The sequence below is a fragment of the Coptis chinensis genome, chromosome 1, assembly GCF_015680905.1.
Source record: "Coptis chinensis isolate HL-2020 chromosome 1, ASM1568090v1, whole genome shotgun sequence".
NCBI classification, from domain to species: Eukaryota; Viridiplantae; Streptophyta; class Magnoliopsida; order Ranunculales; family Ranunculaceae; genus Coptis; species Coptis chinensis.
The window spans coordinates 27,866,147-27,891,536 of NC_141456.1; the positions used below are offsets into that span (position 1 = coordinate 27,866,147).

Consider the following 25,390-nt stretch of genomic DNA (forward strand, 5'->3'; position numbering starts at 1 on the left):
TGTAGCCAGTAACAAAAAATTGTACAAACAAACTCTAGCCAGTAACAAGTTTCTCTTTCATAATAAGTATTTCATCCATATTTATACAATTCTAAAGGGCAGTCAGATGGTATGAACATTTTGCTGGACAGCCGATGCTCATGAACATGTAACCTAACTGCCTGGAAACCTATTCGTTTTGGGGAACATATTATCTTCTGCATCAAGCAATTAAAATTCAAAAGTACCTTTATATTGTCACCTATATTAAATGATCAATGTGCGACATTACAATTTAAAATAATGTTAATCACAACACAGAAAATGAATTATATTTATTTTTTGGAAGGGTTAAATGAGCAGGTAAGATTTAGGATGGACACATCACACAAGTGAAGTGAGATGCAGATCGATATAACTAAAGTTTTACTGTTTTTTCATATACTGTTCAGAGAGCTGTCTCTGAAATCTGAATGGTGCATGGGTATTAGTTGTCAAAATACTAGTAGGGTTCTAGTTTTTCATCTTAAAATATTCAAGTCTTGTGTGGTGAAAATTGAAATCATATCAAAATAACACTAATAAAGTGGGATGTAACACAAGAGCTTCTAGCTCAATTGGTTGCGTACCCCTCTTTTCATAGGAGAGGCATTTGGGTCAAGTGAGCCTACATGCTAGAGACAAGATGCTGCTATGATGGGTGGACCGAGGAGCGAAAGCAAGTCTTCATGGACAAAGTGGAGGCGGTTGGGTCTACTCAAAATTGTGCATCGGCAAGAGCCTTCGGACTAGGTTCCATTCGGGGTTGATGAGCCTTCGGGCAATGTAAGCCTTCAGGCTAGTTAGGGTCCTTCAATGTAACTAGTGTGGGTCTGCCTTAACCCTCTAAATATTTCACATAAAAAAAAAAAAAAACTTGTCATTCTACAAGAGTAGACAGCAACAGAGTTAATTAAATGACGATGCCAGCAGGAGACGGGTGTTTTCAGTGTACAATGACATATACACAATTTATACACATGAATACAATGTCAATATTTCTCCTGTCTAATTTAAAATGTATGTAGAAATTCAGTTTACTATAGTATATGGTACATACGATCTCATATTCTTAGATCTCTTGACAGATTTATGTAGAAAGGACATGCATGAAATCCCAATGAGGACTCATTCTACTGGCCGGAAGTCGTTTCATGCGTTGGTTAGTTATAGATACTGGCCTGGTGACACTATATATTTTAAATCATAAACGGCAATACATTGTCACCAGGACACAACTACACAAGTCTATCATTGATAAATCAGCCAATTGGAAATCTAGTCACTTTTACAGCCATCTTGAACTTGTACTTGCTAGCCCTTCGTTCTAACGACCTATCTATATCATTTTACTCCGTACATATCTTCGTTGCTTCACCGCCAAGACAACCAAATTATTAATCCATTTTCACCTTAACTCTAATCTTGTGTTAACAATGGACCGAATAACTGTATGGTTGCTCCTAGTTTCGCTTTTTGTGGTTCTTAATATGTCGAAATCAGAAGAAGAAGAGGCTAGGAATGCGCTTGTCAAATTCTACTCGCAGCTATCTCGTAGCAATGGTTCAATAGATCCTTCTATAGGCTGGCACATGAACAGTGATCCTTGTATTGGAAAATGGGAAGGTGTGTTTTGTGATTCTAAAAATGTTTCTGTGAAGAAAATTGTGCTTGATGGTTTCAGCCTTAGTGGAGGTCTTGATGCTGCTTCACTTTGCAAGCCAGAGTCTCTTGCTGTTATGAACCTTCTGGAAAATAACTTCATGGGGAGATATCTCGCAAGAGATTGGGAATTGTAAGCAATTGACTCACTTGTTTCTAAGTGGTAACAAATTATCTGGCCTTCTTCCAGACTCTTTGTCCGACTTAAACAATTTGAAGAAGCTTGAAATTTCTAATAATTTGGCTAGAATATCACATCGTTTCTTGCTGATAACAATCAATTTACTGAACCGATACCCGACTTTGATTTTTCAAATTTTCAGTTGTTTAATGTCCCCAACAACAACTTCAGCGGCCGAGTTCCTGACCTTAAAGGCTGCTTTGGATTGGATAGTATCTCCGGAAATGCTGAATTGTGCGGAGAACCACTGTCTAATGCGTGTCCTCCATCTCCCTTAAAAAAGAAATTACCATTGATAGTTGGCAGAGTACTATGAGCTTTACACAGAGAAGGAGAATATAGACAACACTGCAGCCAAAGAGATGAGTAGGGATGAGGACATTAGCGATTGTCAGTTGGTCAGATAGAAGCATCTAGTGACGATGATGTTGCTAGAACGAAACACTGATTTCTAACAGTGTGGCATTTATTTAGCTCTCAAATTGAAATTTGAATCCACAGTTAAAGATTTGTTTTCCACTAGTCTATGCATGTATGTTTAATTTCGTAGCTTAGGGCGTCAGGGAATGCGTGGATCACTGGTGCTGCAAACAACTAGCAGACTATAGGGTGCACATCAAAATCAATGTAAAACAAATGGTTCACATAAAAAGTGATAAAGTGGAATGCAATGAAATAATTATATACACCTGGTTTATATTATCATTTTTTTCCTGAATCTGACATTTTCCGAATTATTTGTACTATATATGAAACATTTTCTCGAACTTCTTTACTTGGCCACTTCTAATGGTAAAGGTAGAAGCCAACGTGATCTCGATCGTAGTGGTTTCTGTCTTAAGATGTTTACATGATGCATCTTATCGTTTATTTTGGTCGACTCTGTGTATTTTCCTTGATGAAAATGACCCAGTTTGGTTTTGGGAAAAACTAGTCTAGGACAGGAACCACTCCCTGATACCTATTGGTATCTTGTATCATTGCCATCTCAATAATTTAGCCAGTCATGAAAGAATTTTTTATTGAATTCAGCCAAAAAATTTCAAAACATATTGATCGATATCTAATAGTTCTGGTATATGTTACAAACTAATTAACCCACTTCGGACACTAGCTAGTAGTTACTGAAATTCAATAATTTTAAGCAAATCTGATCTTTCAGCAATTCTAAGTATCAGCCAATCTGAGATTTTGGATTATCTAGCCAATAACAAAAAATTGTACAAACAAACTCTAGCCAGTAACAAGTTCCTCTTTCATACGGTTTTCATCCATATTTCCCCAACAATGATATAACCCTTTTATACAATTCTAAAGGGCAGTCAGATGTAGTGAATTTTTTTGCTTGGCAGCCGATGCTCATGAACATATATATAACTGCCTGGAAACCTATTCGTTTTAGGGAACACATTAACTTTTGCATCAAGCAATCAAAATTCATCAGTACCTTTGTATTGTAGTCACTTATTCAGAGGATTAATGTGCGACATTACAATTTAAAATGATAATTACAACACCGAAAATGAATATATATGTTTTCTAAGGGTAAAATGAGCAGGTAAGATTTAGGACACAAGTGAAGTGACTAGTGAGATGCAAATATAACTAAACTTTTACAATTTTTTCCTAAACTCTTCAAAGAGCTGTCTCTGAATGGTGCATGGGTATGTAGTTGTCAAAATACTTGTAGGGTTCTAGTTTTTCATCTTAAAATATCCAGGTTTTGAGCGGTGAAAATTGAAATCAGAACCATATAACACTAATAAAGCACAACGTAATTTGTCTTTTTACAGAGAGAAGACAACAACAGAGTTAAATGACGATGCCAGTAGACGGGTGCTTTTAGTGAACAATGACATATATACAATTTATACACGTGAGTACAATGTCAATATTTCCAGTAATTTAAAATGTAGGAATTGAGTTTATTATAGTATATGGTACAATCTCATATTCTTAGATCCCTTGACAGATTTATGTGGAAATGACATGAAATCCCAATGAGGACTCATTCCACTACTGGCCGGCAGTTGTTTCATGCGTTAGTTAGTTATAGATACTGATGACACTATATTTTAATTCATAAGCGGCAATACATTGTCACCAGAATACAAGTCGATCTCTCATTGATAAATCAGCCAATTGGCAATCTACTCACTTTTACAGCCATCTTAAGCTTGTACCTTTCTCTTTGTTCTAACAACCTATCTATATCATTTTACTCCATACATATCTTCGTTGCTTCACCACCAAGACAACCAAATCATTAATCCATTTGCACCTTAACTTTAATCTTGTGTTAACAATGAACCGAATGACTGTATGGTTGCTCCTAGTTTCACTTTTTATGGTTTTTAATATGTCGAAATCAGAAGAAGAAGAGGCTAGGAATGCGCTTGTTAAATTCTACTCACAGCTTTCTCACAGCAATGGTGCAGTAGATCCTTCTATAGGTTGGAACATGAGCAGTGACCCTTGCATTGGAGAATGGGAAGGTGTGTTTTGTGATTCTAAGAATGTTTCTGTGAAGAAAATTGTCCTTGATGGTTTCAGCCTTACTGGACTTCTTGACGCTGCTTCACTTTGCACACCACAGTCTCTTGCTGTTCTGAGCCTTCAGGAAAATAACTTCATGGGAGATATCTCCGAAGAGATTGGGAATTGTAAGCAATTGACTCACTTGTTGCTAAGTGGAAACAAATTATCTGGCATTCTTCCGGACTCTTTGTCCAACTTAAACAATTTGAAGAAGTTTGAAATTTCTAACAATAGTTTCTCAGGCAAGTTGCCGAATTTGGCTAGAATATCAGGTTTGGTATCGTTTCTTGCTGATAACAATCATTTTACTGGACCGATACCCTACTTTGATTTTTCCAATTTTCAGTTGTTTAATGTCTCTAACAACAACTTCAGCGGTCCAGTTCCTAACCTTAAAGGTCGCTTTGGATTGGATAGCATCTCCGGAAATGCTGAACTGTGCGGAGAACCACTGTCAAATGTGTGTCCTCCATCTCCCTCGAAAAAGAAGAACCACTCCATCGAACATATTCTCATGTACGGAGGATATATCCTTATAGGTCTGTTACTTGTGATCTTCGTCGCTTACAAGATAGTCGCTAAAAAGAAGCACACTGGGGAGCCACAGGATAACCTTGATATTGTAAAGCCAAAGGGAGTTTCAGTTGATACTAGTATTAACCAGCCGAGTATAGTGTCAAATGAGCATAAACTCGGGGCAAGTAAAACAGAATATTCAATGAATTCAGCTGAAAGTGCAATGATGTCAACATCAATGGTTGTTCTTTCAAGTCCGGTGGTGAAGGGGATGAAGTTTGAGGATTTACTAAAAGCTCCTGCTGAGTTGCTTGGAAGAGGAAAGCATGGTAGTCTTTACAAAATTGTACTTGAGGATGGGATGCCTTTGGTTGTGAAAAGGATCAAGGATTGGGCAATTTCTGGCGAAGACTTCAAAAGGAGGATGCAGAAAATAGATGCAACGAAGCATCCAGGTGTTCTGCCTGCTTTAGCCTTCTATAGTTCCAAGCAAGAAAAGCTTGTGGTCTATAGATTTGAGCAGAATGGAAGTCTCCTTAAGCTTCTCTACGGTAACTCTCAATTCTCTCTTTTTCATCAACTTTTACCCTGCAATATTATAGTATCATTGTTCTCGTCCTTGTCATCTTCACCATCACAAAAGTCATCGATCATCTTGCTCTACTTGCATATTGCATAATATTAGCATGATGTAAATGTTCAAGAGGAAGTACGTGTTGGTAGACATACTATTATACTAATCCTGGCATAATTAATTTCTAATCAAGATGTTCCTCCTCTCAGGAGGCCGGGTTTCCTTATTGATCACTGAGGCCAAGATAAGCCTAGAAATTGATTGTTTTAAAACATCTCCATGCTACTCAAACCCATGCTTCTTTATATCTACGTCCACATGTTACAATTAAATCTTTTATTAATAAATTAATGTAAAATCAGGAAGCCAAAATGGGGTAGCATTTGACTGGGAGACCAGGCTAAGTATAGCTACTAAAATGGCTGAGGCTCTGGCCTTCATGCACAAGGAGCTCCTTGATGATGGGATTGCACATGGGAACATTAAGTCCTCCAACATTATGTTCAACCAAAACATGGATCCATGCATTAGTGAATATGGTCTAATGGTGTTAGACAATCAAGACAACTCTACTCTTGTCAATGGAAATAATGGTCACAAAACAAGAGATCACGCATACAGCACCTTCAAGGTAGACTTGTATGGCTTTGGGGTTATACTCTTAGAGCTGCTAACAGGGAAGCTGGTGGACAACAATGGGTTGGACTTGGCTAAATGGGTGCACTCCGTGGTCAGTGAAGAATGGACAGTAGAAGTCTTTGACAAGAACCTAGTTAAAGAAGGCGCTAGTGAAGAGAGGATGGTGAACTTGCTACAGGTTGCACTAAAGTGTACTAATGCTTCTCCAGAAGCAAGACCTAGCATGAATGAAGTAGCTTCTATGATCAGTACCATTAAGGAGGAGGAAGAAGGCTCCATTGTGTCTGACGTATGGTAATGCAGTTAATTTATCAGTTGAAAATTGTACTAAGAGTCTCGGAAAAAATTGCCAGAGGAACATATGACTATATCCATTTCGATGTACCTACGTAAGTTTCCTCCGGCAACACTCTGAAGGAAAGCACATATAGTAGATTCAACTTCTATTTATTTGTTTATCGTGTTTATTATTTGATTTTTTATTAATATTTAAGATATTCCACAAATGACTATTGGTAACGCTTTAAAGATTATATTCTAATGCCAATATTTTCACAACGCTGTTAAAAATAAAGCAACAGAAAGTCCCAACTCTATAAGAGTTTTTGCTCATTTTTAACTGCATAAAGTTAGGAAGTTGTAACTTCAATCTAATTCCATAATCTAAAGAGTTGAAGTTCAAAAATTAAAACCTTCTGAATTGTTGTAAATTACGAATAGGATCTTCGATTTTAACCGAAGGAAACGATTTTCACTCTGGAGCTTCATTACAAATCCAATAGTCTAACTTGATCAGAGGCATGGACCAATTAAAGAGCAATGATTAAAGAGATTGTTGGGGTTAATACCGATATCAATCGATCCTTACTACACATATAATTTGTAATATGAACTCAACTACTTTTCCAGACAAATTTTAAATATCCACTACAACCTAGCTAGCATGCCCAACTCTCTAAACAACTATCAACAACAAATAATAATAATATAAAGAGAAGAACAAACATACCACAACACAAAGATGTGTCGTGGTTCGGCCAATGATATCTACTTCCACAAGAGCTAATCCTTTTATAAAGTGGGAATACCGATTATAATCACTCCTTTCAATCTCTCACCTTACTAGATCACTCTTCTCTATTTACAGGCTTGTCTCTCTACAAAGGTTATCTCTCAATTTTGATAGCTCTCAAAATTAGGTTTTTTTTTTTTTGTGTTAGGTTTTCCAAAACCTTGTTTTAGGTTTATATAGCAAAAACCAAATTCTCGGTTACTGTAGCAAATTAGAAACCGCAATAATAGGCATGGGCGCGGGTGTGCTCTCGGCAAGGCCAATGTCGAGCGCGCGCCTTGGGTTTAGCCCAATCTGAGCGCGCGCGCACTCATACCTTTTCATACAAACAAAACTTCTTTCTGTTTCATCCTCTTGTGAGGGATAACTCCAACAATCTCTCCCTCCCGAACAGCGAGAGTGGATACCTCCATGCAATTTCCAAATCAACAAGAGGAGTGTGTTACCATTCCGGCGGTAGCACAACAAACATCAAACTTACCTTTCGGTAAGACTTTTGTTATCATATCCGACCCGTTCTTGTCGGTATGGATTTTCTCAATACACAAATGCTTGTCTTCGAGTACTTCTCTAATCCAATGATAACGCACATATATGTGATTGGATCTAGAATGAAAACTCGGATTCTTGCTCAAATGGATGGCGTTATACTGTCACATAGAACTACAAACTGTTTCTGTTTTAGCCCTAGTTCATCGAAGAACATCTTCATCCATAGCATCTCTTTACAACACTCAGTGGCTGCAATATCCTCGGCTTTTGTAGTGGAGAGGGCAACACACATTTGCAACTTAGATTGCCAAGAAACTGCTACCCCTATAAAAGTAACCAGCTAACCGAAGGTGGACTTCATCGAGTCAACATCACCTGCAATGTCTGCATTAGTGTAACCTTCAAGTAAGGGATTACTTCCACCAAAACACAAACATGATTTGGAAGTGCCCTTAAGATATCTCAATATCCACTTAACACCTTCCTAATACTCCTTACCCGGATTTGACATAAATCGGCTTACAACACCAACGGCGAAAGCAATATTCGGTCTTGTACACACCATTGCATACATCAAGCTATCCACTGCGGATGCATAAGAAATCTTTTCAATCTGACTCTACTCATGCTCACCCTTTGGACACATCTCTTTGGTCATGCGGAACTGGCCACCAAGCGGACAACTGACTGGCTTTTCTTGATCCATGTTGAATCTCTTCAACACTTTCTCAATGTACGTAGCTTTCTTGAGAAAGCCACAACTTCCCACTCTTTTTATCATGAGTGATCCACATCCCAAGTATCTGCTTTGCTTGACCCAAATTCTTCATCTCAAAGGACTTACTCAAGTCTTTCTTCTACTTAGATATTTTGTTGATGTTCGGGCAAACTATCAACATATCATCCACATACAACAAGAGCACTATGAAATCCCCGTCTGAAATTTTTGAACAAACACACAATTAATGATCGGAAGCAGACTTCTTGTATCCTTACTTCGCCATAAAGGAATCAAACTTTATGTATCACAATCTCGGTGCTTGCTTCAACCCATACAAGCTCTTTATCAGCTTGCATACTAGGTGCTCCTTGTCTTTGACCTCAAACCCCTCTAGCTGGTCCATGTAGATATCTTCTTCAAGGCCTCCATGAATAAAAGTTGTCTTAATATTTAGCTGCTCAACCTCTAGGTTCATACTTGCGGTCAAACCCAATTTCACCCGGATAGAAGTCATCTTCACTACAGGAGAGAAATTTTCATCAAAGTCAATCCCTTTCCTTTTGTCCGAATCCCTTCACAATAAGGCGAGCTTTGTGTCTTAGGTGTGGATTATTCTCCTCATGCTTGACTTTGTAGATCCAGTTATTCTTGAGAATTTTTCTTCCTTTCGATTTCTCAACCAACTCATAAGTGTGATTCTTATGCAAAGAATTCATCTCATCATGCATGGCCTTCAACCACTTATCTTTGTCTATACCTTCAAGAACCTCTTGATGGTATATAGGTTCTCCACCATCAGATAGTAAAATATACATATGTGGTGGATACCTGGTTGAAGCTTGTCTCTCTCTATCAAACTTCCTTACCCCATCTTCTTGTGGCTCAAGAGGATGCACTTCTACTTGCTCAGGTGGTAGTTTATGCACTTCATTTGCATATTCTATATCAATAGGTTCTATCCCATCATGAGCAATAGGATCATCATCATAAGCTTCAAACCCATAGTTCTCTGCATTCTCAATGCCTTCTACACGTTCCACAGTAGGAACTTCTGGTTCTTAATCAACAAGATCATTAGTAAAAGCTTGTAGCTTCTCACCTTCCTCAAAGTCTGCTATGGTTTGGTCTTCCAAGAACACAATATCTCGACTTCGGATTACCTTCTTGTAAATCAGATCATAGAGTTTGTAGCCAAACTTCTCATCCCCATAACCCAAAAAAATGTACTACTTGGCTTTGTCATCAAGCTTGGATCTCTCATCCTTGGGAATATTAACAAATGCCTTGCACCCAAATACCCTCAAATATCCATAATCAACATCTCGGCCTGACTATACTCTCTCTTAATCATAGAGTTTGTAGCCAAACTTTTCATCTCCCTAACTCAAAAAAATGCACTACTTAGCTTTGTCATCAAGCTTGGATCTTTCATCCTTGGGAATATTAGCAAATGCCCTGCACCCAAATACCCTCAAGTATCCATAATCAACATCTTTGCCTAACTATACTCTCTCTGGATAATCACTATTCAGAGGCTTTGACGGTGATATGTTGATCACATGTATGGTTGTGCGTATTGCTTCTACCCAGTAACTTCTCGGTAACTTAGAGTGAGACAACATGCATCTCATCCTCTCTACAATGGTCCGGTTAATTCTCTCGACTATATCATTCTGTTGTGGTGTCTTGGGAACGGTCTGCTCATGACGAATCTCATGACTCTTGCAATACTCTTCAAATAGCCCTATATACTCACCCCCATTATCTGAGAGAATACACTTCAAAGGTTTCCCTGTCTTTCTTTTCATCATGTTATGGAAAGTCTTGAACACGCCAAGTACTTCATCCTTGATCTTCAGACTATATGCCCATATCTTTCTTAATACATCATCAATGAGAGTTAAGAAGTATAAAGCTCTCCCATGGGACTTTACTTTCATAGGACCACATAAGTCAGTGTGAACTAGCTCAAGAACATTGTCCTTTCTGTGAGACGATAATCTTTGGAAAGACACCCTGTGTTATTTTTCTACCAAACAATGAGTACATCTATTTAAATGTGTACCTTTGATGTTTGGCAAAGCCTTTTGCTTGGCAAGAACTTTCATGCCTTTTTCGCCCATATGACACAGTCTCTAGCTTGTGTCGTAGTTCGGAGGAAGCTTCTTATTCTGCCGCATTTACTTCTGCTTTACACAAACTAGCTTGTGTCTTGTAAAAAGAGCAAGTTTTCTTCCCTTTGGTTGCTATAATGGAACCTCTGCTCAGTTTCCATACTCTGTTACCAAACGAGTTTAGAAAGCCATCATCATCTAACTTCCCAGCGGAAATTAGGCTTAGACGAATGTCAGTGACATGTCTTATATCATTGAATGTCAAGGTGTATCCGACATTGGTTTCTATATGAACATCCCCAATGCCTGCAATCTTCGAGACTCCATTGTTGCCCATCTTTATCTCACCAAAATCACCCGATTTGTAGGTAGTGAAGAAACTCTTCTGGGGTGTGACGTGGTAGGAAGCACCTGTATCTACCACTCACTTTGTACCCTGGCATGAAGTGCTCAAACATAACTCGTCACCATCTGACACAATTCCTACTTCACCTTCTGAAGCTATGACTGTGGCGTCTCGATTGGTGGTGCTTTCTTTCAACTCAAACTTGTTTTCATGTACGGTACTAGTCTTCTCATCCCTCTTCAATTCTATACATTCATATTTGAAGTGGCCATGGATGTCGCAATGATTACACGACAAGTCTTTCTTACGAGGTCTGCTCGCGCTCCTAGATTTTCTTTTGTCATCACCTCTAGAATGAGATGGTTTTCTGCTTTTGCCTCTCTCTTGCTTTTCTGTAACAAGGATCTCTGAGTGACAGAAGCTATTCTATGCGTCTTTTCTTGTTTTATCGTAGAGGTCTTCTAATGTCTTCCATAGGCTGAAAGCTGTGGTCTCTTGGGATACAAGGCGGATTACATTGTTGTCAATCCATTGTCTAATGCACCCAATCGTTTTTTCATCAAGCGTTTTCCACTCAGTCGCGACAATTGTGTCTGGTTTTATTCCTCCATTTTCAATGGGTTGTGCCAGGTCCTTGCAATAGAGCAACTTTTCCATCCTTGTTTTCCACAAGGTGTAATTACCTCTATTCAGACTAATCATTCGAGTGTTCATAGAATAGTCCATCTTTACAAGTTATTTAAACTCAAATCTTCTTTCATAAATTTCGTCAAACACCTTCCGAGCAAGATTTGGATAACAACCTAGGTTAATCGAACCTGGCTCTGATACTACTTGTTGGGGTTAATACCGATATCAATCGATCCCCACTACACAGATAACTTGTAATATAAATTTAACTACTTCTCTAGACAAATTCTAAATATCCACTACAACCTAGCTAGCATGCCCAACTCTCTAAACAACTATCAACAACAAATAATAATGTAAAGAGAGGAACAAACATACCACAACACAAAGATGTACCGTGGTTCGGCCAATGATGTCTACTTCCACAAGAGTTAATCATTTTATAAAGTAGGAAGAACGATTACAATCACTCTTTTCAGTCTCTCACCTTATTAGATCACTCATCTCTCTTTACAGGCTTGTCTCTCTGCAAATGTTATCTCTCAATTTTGATAGCTCTCAAAATTGGGTTTCTTTTCTTGTGTTAGGTTTTCCAAAACCTTGTTTTAGGTTTATATACCAAAAAGCAAATTTGCAGTTATTGTAGCTAATTAGAAACCGCAATAATAGGCATAGACGCGGGCGCGCTCTGGGCAAGGCCAATATCGAGCGCGTGCCATTAACAACCTGTTCGTGACTTCCAGTACCAAGGGCGCGGCGCCTTGGGTTTAGTCAAATCTGAGCGACCTTTTCATGCGAACCTAACTTCTTTCTTTTTCATACTCTGTGGGGATAACTCCAACAGACACAGACATGGTAACTATAAATCACAATTTACTAGTTAATATTCAAAGAAATTGATTTGATTAAAGAAGAATCACAAATAATGGACTGTCGACATTTGGACCCAACAGAATACCATTTGTATATTCATTGAACAATCTTATTATGATTTCTATCACTTTCCTAAGTTTCACTAAACAAATTGGATATGAGTTGGTTTCTTGCAAATCTCACGCAATTGACATTAAGGAAAAAATAAGACTAAGAAATCACAGAATGACGTGTTAGTTTAAAAGCATGGAACATATATCGCTATTTGGTTTACGAAGTCAAGACACATACGAAAAAGCAAGCTCGATCACGGATCACCAGCTGAGGTACTTTAGTAATCCTGATTTAAGATGCCAGAAACTTGGATTACGTCATCATATTAATCAATATAAAATCTTCTTTTCAATTTCGATCACGAGTATCAACGAGATCTCAGTATCAAGTATCTGTAATTCTGTATATTCTGGATGTAGTGTTCAATCGATTTTTTTGTTCTTATAGACACATACCTAAAGCCAATGGGTCATGAACTAATCCATTATTATGATCTACACCAAAGCCCAAAGGTATTATTTGTAATAGACTAATAGTGCCGTAGTAGTGGAGGGGTTTTCGACACCTTTTGAAGTGTAGATATTCTAGAGTACGCTGGCTGCACCTGTACGTAGGAATGAGGGTCTTTGATTGTAGTATTTTTTGGGACAATACATATGCATTCTGCCTGATGAGTGGCCTAGATTCTCGGGCACAGTAGATTTTCTATCAATCCACAATTCGTATCAAGGGATCAAATCTCTAGTTCATCCATCAATCCACCCATAAAATGCACCTGTACGTGATAAACACATTCTGCACATCTCCTGATGAGTTTTTAGTGTTTATCAATCCATTCGTATCAAGGGATCAAATCCGTTCATCCATCAATCCACCCCATAGGAGCTGGATGCCACATAAAACGGTCTTCATCTATATAATAATAACTCTATAACAAAAGGTGTTCATCGAAAGTGATTTCTGAGCCGGAATCAACATCAGCATTGGTCTTTATAACAAAAATGCTACCCTCTATCTCTGGTCAAGCAATGAGTTTGACTCAGTCATAACCCTCTGACCAAAACTTTTGTCCTTATTACAAGGAACTCTCCCTGTGAAAAAAGTCAAATCCAAGTTTACTGATCTAGTATCTCAACTCAATATACCAAAACACCCTTGACTATTTACTTCAATCCCCAAACTACCCTCCTGTTCTTCATTCCCCTCTTGCACTCTTTCTTCAACTATATAACAATTTAAACCCCCTCAAAAACACCTTCATGTTGTTCCTGTGCAACACTGTGTGAAGAAGTACACAGAGTTCCATTCATGGCATATTCTTTTCCCCACTAAGGTAGGTAGCTTGTAACTTTAACACTCTAAATTCTTCTTGCACAAAAAAGATGACTTCTTTAGTATAATTTATATCACTTTAACTTAGTGTGTTTGTTACAAATCCGAGAATTAAGTGTTGGAGCAGAAAATCCCATCTCTTTTTGTGACTTGGTTTTGTTCTAAATGAAAGAAAATGAGTTTTTGAAGGGGTTACTTGTAAGTGGATTATAATGATGGTTGTTTGATTTTTGAGAAGAAAGATGGTTTTTGGAGCAAGTCCATCTTCTAAAGTGTTCTGGATAGAGAAAAAAGAAGGTTTTTTGACACAACAGACACCTATATCTCCTTTACTTTCACCTCCACTTCCTTATTCTCCTTCATTTCCAACTCCTTTTAGTAATAATTATCAAAAAGATTCTTCCCCATCTTCTTCTGGGGGTAAAATTAGTCCAGCTGTTCTTTTCATCATAGTTATATTAGCTGTCATATTTTTCATATCTGGTCTACTTCACTTGCTTGTTAGATTCCTAGTTAAACAACCATCTTCATCAAGTTCTCAGTCTAATAGATATCCAGAAATGTCAGGTTCTGATGCACTTCAGAGACAGTTGCAACAGTTATTCCATCTTCATGATTCAGGTCTAGATCAAGCTTTTATAGATGCTTTACCTGTTTTTTTATATAAAGAGGTTATGGGACTTAAGGAACCATTTGATTGTGCTGTTTGTCTATGTGAATTTTCTGAACAAGATAAGTTAAGATTGCTCCCTTTGTGTGGTCATGCCTTTCATATCAACTGTATAGACACATGGCTTCTCTCAAACTCAACATGTCCTTTATGTAGAGGGACCCTTTTTACGCCTGGGCTTGCTATTGAAAACCCTGTGTTTGATGTTGATTTACAAAGGGAAGAAGATGGAAGAGTAGTACAAGGTGATTGTGAGAATGGGTTTTCTTCAAGTGAGAAACAAGTTGAAGTTGAAGAGGTTGTTGGTGAAAAGAAGGTTTACCATGTGAGACTTGGCAAGTTTAAAAATGTGAGCAATGTTGGAGGAGGAGTTGCTGAAGAAACAGGAATAGCAGAAACTAGTAGTAGTCATTTGGATGCAAGAAGATGTTATTCAATGGGTTCATTTCAGTATGTTGTTGCTGATTCTACTTTACAAGTAGCAGCTTTGTCTCATGATAAAGATGTTAGTGGTAATTTGAAGCTTGGAGAAAGACATAATACTGTAAGTTCATTAGCTGATGGGGATGTAGATGGGAAGAAGTTGAGCGGTGCTAGTAAAGGTGAGAGTTTCTCTGTATCAAAGATTTGGCTCTGGTCTAAGAAGGGAAGTTATCCAGGTTCCTCAAATCCCAATATGAATTCCCTTAATATAGGCTTACCATTAACTGCAAGAACTCAAGGTTCATGAAGGTATTATGTTTTTAATCTTCTTTATACTCATTCTTATCAATCAAAGCTTCTGGGAGTATTCTTCCTTTCTTGTTTTGATTTTAACATCTCTAAATTTTGTTTCTGCCTTTCATACCCTTTTTTTGGTTGCCAATGTACTTTATTTTTGAGTGGGTGGATTCCCAGACATTACAGCTCTCTCCTTCTTTTTCTTTTGCCAAGCTTTTCGCACTTTTGAATGAGCTTATGTAAATTATTTAAGAGAAGCATTCACCTATTGATCTTGGCTACCCTTGATTTTCATAGTTCACATGGGGATGTGTAGAGTGTAGACCTTCCTTCTTGGATCATATAATGAACCCCTAAAATCGTATTTCAATAAATGTTTTAAGCACTTGATGCTTGTTCATGGTAGAGCAGATCTTAGTCACTGTAAATGTAGGATTGTTGCCATATTTTACTATGGTGTCGAACGCTTATATCAAACACTCGACATAGAATTAGACCATGATTTTTGGCGCCTATGGTCTCTACACCATGAAGGTTATTTTGAAATTTCTAACCTTGCCAAATATAAAGTTGGACACTGTAATTTTCTTTATTGAAATGGAATAAAGAGGTAATGCTTTAAAAAAGAAGTGCCACTAAGGTGAACAGTTGGAGTCAGTTTCCCCCCTATGCTTTCACACTTTGCATTAGAGGCTTGAGTTTCTATCCAGTTCTTCTTTTTGAATCTGTCAGCCCAATATTTTGTAATTTTCATTTAGTACTCTATTGCTAGGATAGTGATGGTGGTGGGATCCTTGGAAAGTGTTGCGGAGGATTCTAGTGATAGGAGCCATGAGATGATGGTTTGATGTAATTGGTGGTGGGGTTAGGCACCGTGGATGGTCTCCTAAACATACACTAAGTTACTTGATCGCATTGAACAATCTTGTTTTCTTCTAAACCTCTTGTTCAAGGTGGGTGGTTGGTGGGTGGTTGGTCGGTGAAGTGCAGCATATTAACTCCATAGAGACAGGTTTAGCAAGTCAAATATCAGCCATAATTTGGGTTCTTTCTCCCGTAATTGTGAATTTGTGATGTATTGCTGGTGTGTGCTTACGCATGTGTGAGAACGAAAGTGACTACTATTGATGGTATTATACAAAGAATTATCCACCATTCTTTATAAAGCTTTTATCTTTCACATTATTTCCCACTGTTCTGTGATTCACTTTATTTTTAAATTGTTCAGTAATTCATAATTCAACTTTTGATTCTGCTTTTTGTAATGAATCTAGATATAGATGTAAAGTAATTTTTTTGCGCTCTGGCGCTCTGCTAAGCTGTAGAGAAAGATATATCGTCATTGTAAACACTTGGAAATTGTACGATTCATGAATTTCTAAAATTAACTGATTAATATTCTAAATTAACAAACACAGATGGCTATATATGATTAATAGTGCCATTATGCTATTGCCTACTCTTGAGAAATCCATTCCGACTCTGATCTACGGATGCTTTAAAATGAATCAATGATTAGAGCAGTTGTTAATCTTTGGATTTAAATGTTATGGTGTATACCATGGATCATTTATTGATTGATTGAATAGCATGAAAGCTACTGTAATCTGTATTAAATTAAAGCTGCATGAAACCATATGCATAATTTATTAAGAAAAGAGCTGGCCATGAGAGAGGGAAAGCTTAAGATCCTGAGCAGCAAAATTAAGCATTTTTTAATGGACATTGGATGAAAGAGTCCAACACTCCATGCCTCCAAGGTTTTGCAACTTGTGATACATGTATTAAAGTGGTGGTTGCTTAGAATGTAAGATTAAATGGGATATAATGTTACAAGTGACTAATAATTATTTTCTTTGTGATTCTCTGCTCTCTTGCAATTCAGTAAGTTTATATACCTACAGAATCCAAGATTAATATGCCCTAGGCTCATGGTTATCTGTAGTTTGTACATACATTTGAACTCCAGAGTACGATTGCATTCTTTTTGTTTATTTGCTCATTCTCATTACTGGTTAAGAGATTATTATAATAGAGGAAGAGCCAGTAGGTTTTGAACAAGTAGTCTTCTGGTAGTTAAAAGTTAAATTTTGTGGGTTTGTATTATGGTAAATGTTCCAATCCAACTTCAACCTGCCGAGAGCAAATTTCTTGACATAAAATGCCTCATTTTCTCAAAGAAGTCAATGGTGTGAAATTTGAACTTGAATTTATTTCTCTTAGGTTGGGCCCAAGTATAGAAATGAAGCCCAATGAAAACTCTTATTGGTTGTACGTTTTTGAATTTCTGATACAATCCCCATAATAATCCATTTTCAGTCACAAATTCACAATAGGGTGATTCATGTTTTAGAGGCGGTTGTGACTTGAGAGTGTGAGAGTACTGTGAGCAGTAGTGATTAATAATAGAGTCCCTCAAAAAGGCTAAAGCTCAGGTTGGAAGAATGTGACTTAAGTTTGACTAGATGAGTGGGGCAACCAAATGAATATTTACTGGTCCTAAAGTTTGGATCTTCACAACCTCACAAACAAAACAATCCATTTGGTACCACACAACAATTCAAGGGAATAATTCTCGGAATTTTACCGGGCTTCTCTTTATCTCTATAGTCCCACATTGAATGCGCAACAACAACTGTCAAAAGCCCAAAACCAGACCAACTCTCAAAACCCTCTCTTTCTCTGTTACACAACAACAGCCAGCCATGGCTGTAAAGAGTGCAACAGTAAAAGTTTCAAAAATACCATTAACAGCAATAGCCCAAGAACTCTACGATTTCTTTGAAACAACACTAGGCCAAAAAGGAACAGTCTTTGCATGTCAAATCTTCTCAGAACACAAAAACTGGAAATCTAAAGGAGTGGGCAGAGTTCAATTTGAGTCTTTAACTGAACTAAACACTGTTTTACAACTCTCTGAGCAAAGAAAACTTGTTTTCCAGAATACACTTTTAGACATTACACTGTCTCCAATAGATATTATTCCCAGACCCAGTGTTGTTAGTAATAGGATTAGTGAAGTGGTTTTGCATGTGGGGTTTATGGTTGAAGAAGATTGTTTGACTGTTTTGGAGAAGTGGGAGGATGTTAAGGTTGAGATCATGCCAGATAGGAAGAGGGTTGAGTTTTGGGTGAGTGAGAAAGGGGAGGTTTATAAGTTGGAGGTTCAGTTTGAGGATATTTTGGATACTTCTGTTTGGTATTTGGATGGTGAGGAATCAAATGCTCTTCTTTTTAAGGTACATTTTCTGTTTGTTTATTTACTACTTTTTATATGTGGCTTTTGTGGTATGTTATTTAGTGATGTGTTCATTGATGGAAAATTTAGTTAAATGTTCTGATATCACGATTACCACAAGAGCATTGTAACTTGCAAGCACTAAAGTTCCCTAGTTTGTAATATTGTCGAAAAATTAGGCAATAGAAAAATGCCCTTTAGTTGTTTTGTCTTGCTGTTATTTGGTTTGTAAATTGAATAGCAAACAATGTTATTTACAAACAAAAATAAATTTATATTGAGTAACATAGGATATTAAAATAAACTCAGCAGATGGTATTAGCTGTTAGGGACCATACATAAGGATACTGGAAGAGTTTTTGCTCAATCTTGTTGTAAATCTTTACGTACAGTAGTTCCAGTGAGTAATCAGCTTTATTGTTTCATGATTGGGTGCGATGGACTTCTATGTGTTTAACTGCTGGTTGCATGGGTTATTTGTTGTAATTTTATATTTTTGTCTCCTGCTGGATGTTTGGGAACCACTACCATGTTAAAATGTGGCTATCCTGCTTCCATTTCCGGTCATTGTCCTGGTTGTCTATGGTAATTGCACAGCCATGGCTGCATGGGCTTTTAGGGTTGTAATGGTTGGGCACTTTTTCATCATTTTCTTCTCATGGAGACAAAAGAATAAACCTTTCAAATGTAGCACAGATCACTGAACCCACCTACATCTCGCTCAACGGCCTTTTCATCCACTCTTTATCCTTCCACAAAAAAATCGTGTGACACAATCGTGATATCCATCCATGACCGTATACAATAATATACGATATTAGAATATGTGGTCGCACAACCCTATCCTCTAAATTTGAACTGTAGACCAAATTCTTTTCCCAGCCTCTATTTTTTTTTATAACAACCACCACTGTTGTCACATATGAGAAAGTATATAGTCTGTGATATCCTACTCTGAATGGAGAGAACACCGAGTAAGGAACAGATAGTGTGGTTGCGACGGCCATGTTTTAGTATATATATCATGGCTATTTTATGGCATTGATTGTCTAGATCCCCTCCATTGTAGTAAATTCTATTTGAATCAGCTATGGATTTACACCATTAAGGTTTATAATATTTTCAATTAGCTTCTACATTTGCGGAGTGAATCTTTTAAGTGTAATGTGAGGCATGCTGTCAGGAGTGTATTCAAATGTATGTAGGTAACATAGTCAATGCTAATATTTATGCTAAGCACCATAAGATGAGTTTGTGGAATCTTGAGTATTCTTGTGAATGGTATACATATTTCAATAATTCTAGGCGGGTCTACTAAACCGACCTACTGAGTGATCATGGTTGATTTATATCAAAATACGGGCCTGCATGTATTTCAAAGCAAAGCAACATTATCCAAGTAGGAATTGGAGTAGAAGTGTTCTACATTTTTTGATATCATCTTCCTTCTTCTTTTGACCAATACATAGTGTTTGGTAGTCATATCCAAGTAAAACTTGTGAAGCGCAATGTTCCTAGATGAGAACTGAACTCGCTAACAGAAAGGTCCGGGTATTTATTTAGGTTAAATATACTCAGATATGCATTAACTCGTTGGAGCGCCAAATATTATGATCCTGAAATTTTAAATGGATGTAAATTTGCTTATGTGATTATGACAAAAATCTCCCTCTGTATTTTTTGATATTCTTTTACAAGGTCTTCTGCTGAATATGGAGGTGGTAGTTATGTTGCAAGCATGTTTTCTGTGAAGTCTAATAATACACATATATTTTGGTTTCCTGTTTTCTTTAATTCTTTTGGGTTCCTACTGTACTTCTCAGCTCAAGTATGCCCCAAAGATCTACCAGAGATTTGCTGGACCTACTTTAGCTTCAAAGTTCAGTGCTGATAGGTACCATATCTGCAAAGAGAATGTTGAGTTTCTCTGGATTCGTACTACAGATTTTTCTGTCTTGAAGTCCATTGGGAACTCATCATCTTTTTGTTGGAAGCTTCGCAAAGGATCAATACCTTCAGATACTCTTGCTAGTTTTCCACATTATCAAGAAGAAATAAATACTTTATCTTTGAAAGAACCACTGGAGAAATTTGGCACTGCATGTGAGATAGTTCCTCTCATTAAGTGTCAATCAGATTATCATTTAGATTATGAGATTTTCTTCCAGCTCAACGCCCTGGTTCACTCCCAAAAGATTAGCCTTGCAGCTGTGAACGATGACCTGATTAAACTTCTGAGCAGCTTAAGTCTGGATACCGCGAGTGTGATTCTTCAGAAGTTGAAGACAGTGGAGTCCACTTGTTATGAACCCAGTTTTTTTGTTCAGAGTCAGCTACATGAGCTAAGAAAAAAACAAAAACATCTGCCGTCAATATCTCAGAGTATGTTGAAAGAACAGAATTTATTTAGTTGCCATAGAACCCTAGTCACCCCAACAAAGGTTTACTTGTTGGGTCCTGACGTCGAGACATCCAATTACGTTGTAAAGCATTATGCTGAACATGCATCTGATTTCCTCAGAGTGACCTTTGTCGAGGAAGATTGGAGTAAGCTTACATCTGATGCAGTTTCAACAATTATTGAACAAAGCCTCTTTTCAAAGCCTCATAGAACTCCAATATACCATCGGATATTATCAATTCTCAGAGATGGGATTGAGATTGGATCCAAGAGATTTGAATTCCTAGCCTTCTCTGCGAGCCAACTCCGTTCAAGTTCAGTTTGGATGTTTGCTTCAAATAGCACTGTCAAAACAGAAGACATACGAGAATGGATGGGTTGTTTTAAAGCTATTCGTAGTGTGTCCAAATGTGCAGCAAGAATGGGCCAATTGTTCAGCTCTTCACAGCAAACACTTGTTGTTCCAAAACATGACGTAGTTAGCATTCCTGATATTGAAGTTACCACTGATGGGATACCTTATTGTTTCTCAGATGGTATTGGTAAAATCTCCCTTAAACTTGCCAAACAGGTTGCCCAAAAATGTGGATGGAGCCAAACACCATCAGCCTTCCAAATTCGCTATGGTGGATATAAAGGTGTTGTTGCTGTTGATCGTAGTTCCTTTAAAAAGCTATCGTTGAGGCCAAGCATGCTAAAGTTTAAATCAGAGAATCGGATGCTCAACGTCACCAGTCATACTGAATCATTGCCGTGCTTCTTGAACAGGGAGATTGTAACCCTTCTTTCCACTTTAGGAATACAGGACGAGAAGTTTGAGGCAATGCAGCATGAACAAGTTCAGTTTCTAGATGAAATGCTAACAAATGGTGAGGCTGCTCTGGATGTTTTAGCATCGACGGGTGACACGAAGAGTATTTTGGTCAATATGTTGCTGCAAGGTTACAAACCAAGCAAGGAGCCTTACCTCTGTATGATGCTTAAGTCATACCGTGCGTACCAATTGGCTGATATTAGAAGTAAGTGCCGAGTATTTGTTCCAAAGGGAAGGGTCCTGATGGGATGCTTGGATGAAACTGGGACATTATCGTATGGTCAGGTGTATGTCCGGGTAACAAAGACAAGGGCAGAGCTTCAGTCTGGTGAGCAGACTTTCTTCCAGAAGGTTGATGATAACGTTGATGATACGACGCCTGTAGTAGTAGGGAAGGTGGTAGTCACCAAGAACCCTTGCCTCCACCCAGGTGATATTAGAGTACTTCAGGCTGTGTACGAACCAGCATTAGTGGAAAAGGGATTTGTGGATTGCCTCGTCTTCCCTCAGAAAGGAGATAGGTATGCAGTATTGCAAACTTTTTCAAGTCTATTTACTTAAATCTGATGATTTTATGTTTCTGCTAAAGGCATCTGGAGTGTCTGAATCTGTGGTTTTTATGCAGGCTAACAATTTGGTCTTTAAGCCCATGTTCTTGAATCAGATGATTTTCTGTTCCTTCTAAAGACATCTAGAGTGTAGTGAGTTTAGGGTTTATTTGCAGGGTAACAATCTGGCCTTTAAGTCCATTTTCTTGAATCAGATAATTTTCTGTTCCTTCTAAAGGGATCTAGAGTGTATATTTGCAGAGTAACAATGTGGTCTCAATGCACTTCTCATCCATCTAGACTATACAACTGACGAGCTCTAAATAGGTTATTTCTGATTGCTTGACAACAGATCTCATGATCCTAGTTCTTTATAAGTATCGACTTGGGTTGTTCATTTCACTATATGCATTTTCTAGAAATGATCCATTTTTCTCCTTTTATCTTGAGCTTATAAGAGTGCAACTAGTCATTTAATTTGATTGTCAGTACATAAAAGACATGTCTCCTTTGACATAGCGGTTTCTACCGCACGGATATTTTTTCTCCATCTGGAGCAAGGAAAGTGTTTGCTCATTCTGAAACTAGGGACACCCAACAAAGAATGTAATCAGTGAAAAGTATTAAAGTCATTCGGAAAGATGTAAAATTGTTTTGAGGGCTTTGGCTGTGCCTCTGTGACATGACTTTGAGTCAGTTTATACCAAGACAGGACCACACATAAGCCCATTATTAACAGAATTCATCAAAGTTTTATATGCAACACTTTGCTTTCTTCCAGGCCAGCCAAATCAATCGTGCTTCTAGAAAATGCCTGTGTTCTCTACTGGAGTGTCATGAACCCATGTATATATAGGAAAACAGTAGAGCGGGGTGGTTAGATAATTGAAGTGGGTTTGAACCTAGGGTCCAACATTGTTCAATACAAATGTCTTGTGAAAATTTATTTCTCTACATGTAACAGTGATGTTTTATCTGCAGGCCTCATCCAAATGAATGCTCTGGTGGTGATCTTGATGGTGACTTATTTTTTGTATGCTGGGATGAAAATCTCATACCAATGCATCCTGATAGACCAATGGACTATATTGCACGTAGACAACGTATATTGGATCATGAAGTTACCTTAGAGGTAATATGTCTTGTATGGGAGTTTGGGACCATGAGAAGTGTCTGTATATTATTATTTCCGAATTAGATCTTTTAAAATACTACATTTATTCTTACGTTTTCACCCCCTACAGGAAATTCAAGAATTCTTTGTTAATTACATGATCAATGACAACCTTGGTGTAATCGCGACTGCGCACTTGGTTCATGCGGACCGAGAACCCGAGAAAGCCCGCAGTAAAAAATGCTTGAACTTGGCAACCCTTCACTCAATGGCTGTTGACTTTGCTAAGAATGGAGCGCCAGCTGAGATGCCAGGGGAACTCAAACCAAAGATGTATCCAGATTTCATGGAAAGAGAAGACAGACCTATGTATGTGTCCCCTGGGGTATTAGGAAAACTCTACCGTGCCACTATTGCCTCAACAGAGAACCAGGAACCAGATTTCTTATGGTCAGAAAAGGTCGCCGAAGCTGCCTATGATCATGATCTTGAAGTGAATGGTTTCGAAAGTTTACTTGAAATAGCAGAAAGTTGCAAAATGATGTACAGAGAGAAATTAAGCTTTTTGATGAATTATTACGGAGCAGGGAGAGAAGAGGAGATACTGACAGGTAATCTACAGAACCGATCAATGTATTTGGACCGTGACAAGAGAAAGTATAGAGAAGTGAAGGATCGTATTTTGACATCTATAAAGAGTCTGCAGAGAGAGGCAAGAGGATGGTTCAGTGGCAGCTGTGAAGAGTGCGACTATACCAAGATGGCTTCAGCGTGGTATCATGTGACATATCATCCGAAATATTGCAAGGATTCAACTAACTGTTTGAGCTTTCCATGGAGTGTAGGTGAAAATTTGCTCAACATCAAATCAGTAAAAAGCAGAAGAGTATAAACTGTGAACAGATACTGCTGAATATGTAGTTTGCAAGCAATCACCTAGAAAGTTTGTAACAGGTACTAACTACTTGTGCATATCTCTGTAAATCTGCCTGAGTTTGGCTTTGAGACATTTATATCAGTAACCTTTACCAGTGCAATTACAACAATATTGCCTATTGAAATTGACATGGTGTTTTTGCTCACCGTCTGGTCAATCTATTTGTTTTTAGCTTCTATCGCTCCTATATTTGACTACTGGTTTGGACGTACTAGCTTTAGAACTATTTCCTCCTCAATGCACAAATGTTACTCTTAAAATCAGATTTCCAGTCGATGAACGTTGTCAGGATGTTTTTCATTTCATGTTTGAGATAGAACATCCAGCAGTTAGTGGAAAAAAAAAAACTTCACTAGTGGGAGATAGTAAACTGGCCTGATGCTGCAAGCAGTCAAGCAATTTCCAGTCCATCTGCTATTGCCAATACTGTTCTACTCTGTGAAGCTGTGACCACTGATACTTGGACAGTACTGTTTGTATTGCTACCCTTATTAGGCTGCAAAGAAAAATAAGAAAGAAATTCTGATCTTCCCTTGCTTTTTTTTTGGATAGTGTCTATATTCGCAACCACATTAAACAGTCTCCCCTATTTGATTAGTGAACGTAAATTGCAGTTTACAGAATCATTTAGCAGAAACAGCTGCTACTAATAAACTTTGTTGTCCACAACTCGGTGATTCATCTTCATATGTAATGTCTCTTTTTAAGCAAGGGAGCAAATAAATAAGACAACATGTGATGGAAAATTAAAATTACACTATATTTCACATCCCACGTATAGATTACGAGACATAAGGAGATCACAATCCATTGGCAAATACACAAGGTTAAAAGGACAAAACACAATGTAACGAACTTAGAATTTGCAGCCAATGCTTTGTATATTCTAATATGCCAAGTATTGGTACTATGTTACTTACAAACTCTTGCACAAAATTTTCGTCCACAACTGATATTTAGACAAAAGAAACTCTACTTCAATATAAACTAACAAAAACAAATATATCTTCTATTCATCCTCAAACAAACAACAATTGGCAATTTTGTATAAAAAAAAAACAAAAGCTAGACTGGAGTAATCCGCTCAAACTCTTTCTCTCGCACGCAATGAAAACCAAAATAATAGTAATCACTAATCACGCGCAATCGTTATCACATATCAGCTAAACCTAAAATATACAATACC

General features: G+C 37.7%; 3 protein-coding genes and 1 long non-coding RNA gene across 5 annotated transcripts; all 4 read left to right on the forward strand.

The window, feature by feature from the left end:
- Nucleotides 1-1,032: 1,032 nt before the first annotated feature.
- Nucleotides 1,033-2,545, forward strand: LOC147523269 (uncharacterized). The gene is made up of 2 exons (XR_015196232.1): nt 1,033-1,813; nt 2,004-2,545. It is a non-coding gene; the product is annotated as an uncharacterized LOC147523269 (long non-coding RNA).
- A 1,297-nt stretch (nt 2,546-3,842) lies between these two features.
- Nucleotides 3,843-6,634, forward strand: LOC147523270 (putative inactive receptor kinase At2g26730). Its single transcript, XM_086598010.1, has 2 exons — nt 3,843-5,466; nt 5,852-6,634. The coding sequence occupies exons 1-2, from the start codon at nt 4,167-4,169 to the stop codon at nt 6,424-6,426; spliced, it is 1,875 nt and encodes a 624-aa protein (XP_086454136.1). The 5' UTR covers nt 3,843-4,166; the 3' UTR covers nt 6,427-6,634.
- A 7,236-nt stretch (nt 6,635-13,870) lies between these two features.
- On the forward strand, nt 13,871-16,337 carry LOC147523271 (RING-H2 finger protein ATL46-like). 2 transcript variants are annotated; one of them, XM_086598018.1, is made up of 2 exons: nt 13,871-15,164; nt 15,925-16,337. In XM_086598018.1, exon 1 carries the CDS (start codon nt 14,005-14,007, stop codon nt 15,160-15,162), a length of 1,158 nt encoding a protein of 385 aa, XP_086454144.1. In that variant the 5' UTR covers nt 13,871-14,004; the 3' UTR covers nt 15,163-15,164; nt 15,925-16,337. The 2 variants fall into 2 exon arrangements, with proteins under 2 accessions (XP_086454144.1, XP_086454147.1); XM_086598021.1 differs by having other exon boundaries at nt 15,930-16,056.
- A 1,243-nt stretch (nt 16,338-17,580) lies between these two features.
- Nucleotides 17,581-24,380, forward strand: RDR2 (RNA-dependent RNA polymerase 2). Its single transcript, XM_086598007.1, has 4 exons — nt 17,581-18,391; nt 20,214-22,126; nt 23,135-23,285; nt 23,398-24,380. The coding sequence occupies exons 1-4, from the start codon at nt 17,774-17,776 to the stop codon at nt 24,157-24,159; spliced, it is 3,444 nt and encodes a 1,147-aa protein (XP_086454133.1). The 5' UTR covers nt 17,581-17,773; the 3' UTR covers nt 24,160-24,380.
- Nucleotides 24,381-25,390: the final 1,010 nt, after the last annotated feature.

What these genes read in the sequence shown, in the direction of transcription:
- LOC147523270 (XM_086598010.1), top strand. Translation starts at nt 4,167, where the DNA reads ATGAACCGAATGACTGTATGGTTGCTCCTAGTTTCACTTTTTATGGTT. An exon ending in TCTCCTTAAGCTTCTCTACG is followed by an intron (nt 5,467 to 5,851) that starts GTAACTCTCAAT and finishes ATGTAAAATCAG; the next exon opens with GAAGCCAAAATGGGGTAGCA.
- LOC147523271 (XM_086598018.1), top strand. Translation starts at nt 14,005, where the DNA reads ATGGTTTTTGGAGCAAGTCCATCTTCTAAAGTGTTCTGGATAGAGAAA.
- RDR2 (XM_086598007.1), top strand. Translation starts at nt 17,774, where the DNA reads ATGCGCAACAACAACTGTCAAAAGCCCAAAACCAGACCAACTCTCAAA. An exon ending in CAAATGCTCTTCTTTTTAAG is followed by an intron (nt 18,392 to 20,213) that starts GTACATTTTCTG and finishes TGTACTTCTCAG; the next exon opens with CTCAAGTATGCCCCAAAGAT. An exon ending in ATCATGAAGTTACCTTAGAG is followed by an intron (nt 23,286 to 23,397) that starts GTAATATGTCTT and finishes CACCCCCTACAG; the next exon opens with GAAATTCAAGAATTCTTTGT.